The 1,481-nt window shown below is 54.8% G+C and overlaps 1 protein-coding gene across 1 annotated transcript in view; it reads right to left on the reverse strand.

Moving 5' to 3' along the window:
* Positions 1–671, reverse strand: part of LONP1 (lon peptidase 1, mitochondrial) — a gene marked incomplete at its 3' end in the record, with an annotated part of 13,255 nt that extends 12,584 nt beyond the window's left edge. The window contains exons 1-2 of the mRNA XM_010141539.1: positions 589–671; positions 79–198 (exon numbers count right to left, since the gene is read on the reverse strand). Of these exons, the coding sequence (XP_010139841.1) occupies positions 79–155 (77 nt within the window). The remainder of the gene's footprint in view (positions 1–78; positions 199–588) is intronic.
* Between the last annotated feature and the right edge of the window lie 810 nt (positions 672–1,481).

A 1,481-nucleotide genomic window follows, 5' to 3' on the forward strand; every position in this document is an offset into this window, starting at 1 on the left:
GTGTTCAAGGTGTGGCCTCACCAGTGCCCCCAGTACAGGGGGAGCACTGGTGAGTACAGCGGAAGCACCAGCAGTCACCTGCGGTGCCCCATGACGATCATTCGCAGCTTGTCTCCCAGGTCCTGCATCTCGTGGATCTGCACGAAGGTTCCCATCTGGTAGATTTCGTTCAGGTCCTCCACCACGTCTGACTCGTTGCTGTCGAGGAATAAAATTGGAAGAGAAATTCAGCGTCTTGAGGAAGCGGGTGAGATTAAAAAAAAGGAAACAGTAATCACTGGTTGTAGAACTTTGAAGTGGACCCGGGAGCAAAGACACGTCACTTTATCCCCACTGCTACCACCCCACAGCCCCTTCCCAGACCACCCAACGACCCGGATGGTTCCTCTCCCTCCCAAAGAACAACAGCCCTTTCTAAAGCACGACAAGCTCCAGCAGCACCAGCCACAGACACTGTACTGGGAGGATGGTCCCAGCCCACCCCGGCTGTGTGACCCGGCAGGCAATTTCTGATCAGAGCTGCCGGCGTCAAGGCAGCCCAGTCACGGATACCACTCCTTGTCAAAAAGATCAAGAGAAACGACTTACTTATCGTCTTTTTTAAGGAAAACACCAGCATAAGGCTGGGCAAGACGAACTTTCCTCCTCAGCAGCTCAACCAGCTTCTTGTTTTTGACCTAGAACAAGAGGTGTGGAGTCAGAGGTGGGTCTCTGTCAGCTTTGCCCCCTCGGGGGGTGAGGCCGGGCACGGTGCAACCCTGGGACACTATTTTGAAGTGTAACCTGGGATTTCTTGCCCTCACTAGGGGACAGAAGTGGAGGAGCACCAGAGGAACAAGAAACCTGAGTATTTAAAACAAGTCACTGAGTCCACAGAACAAGCTCGAAGGCAGGGGTGAAACCAGGCCTGATCTGTCCAAGTCTCACAAGCACAAAACCTCTCAGCTACTCCAGCACTTTGTAAGAGTTTCTGTCGCTGTCCCCTTCCCCTCCCACACCGGTATGTCCCAGCTCTCCACTCCTGCTGGGGAGCTGGTCCAATATTCCCACCAACTGCCTGAACTCTGTCCACCCGCCTGAGTTTAAACTGATTCTGTTCCTGTTTACTCCAAAATCAGACTGGTAAAATACCAGTGAGGCATAAAACCACGTGGACTCGTCCTACAATCTTTGCGTTTCAGGAGAAAAAAGTACTTCTGGCCCATGAGCTCAAGCCACATATCAAAGATCAGCTTTATGGCTCTTAAAAACACGCAGAGGGGTGCGAAGATCACGCTGTGCCACAGGGAGACCCCCACGTGTCCGCTTTGACTCCCCCGTACACCAGCCTGCTCCCTCCCGGCCGCTCTGCGCTGACCCCCCGCCGCCTGCCGCCGTCCCGGGGCTGCTCCGCTGCTACCGGCCAAGCCCCGGAGCTGAACCAAGGCCGCGTTCGCTTAACCTTCAGCAGAAGAACGCGGGGAAGAGGAGCGAGCGTCTGC

Source organism: Buceros rhinoceros, unplaced genomic scaffold (genome assembly GCF_000710305.1).
Source record: "Buceros rhinoceros silvestris isolate BGI_N320 unplaced genomic scaffold, ASM71030v1 scaffold13710, whole genome shotgun sequence".
Lineage (NCBI taxonomy): Eukaryota > Metazoa > Chordata > Aves > Bucerotiformes > Bucerotidae > Buceros > Buceros rhinoceros.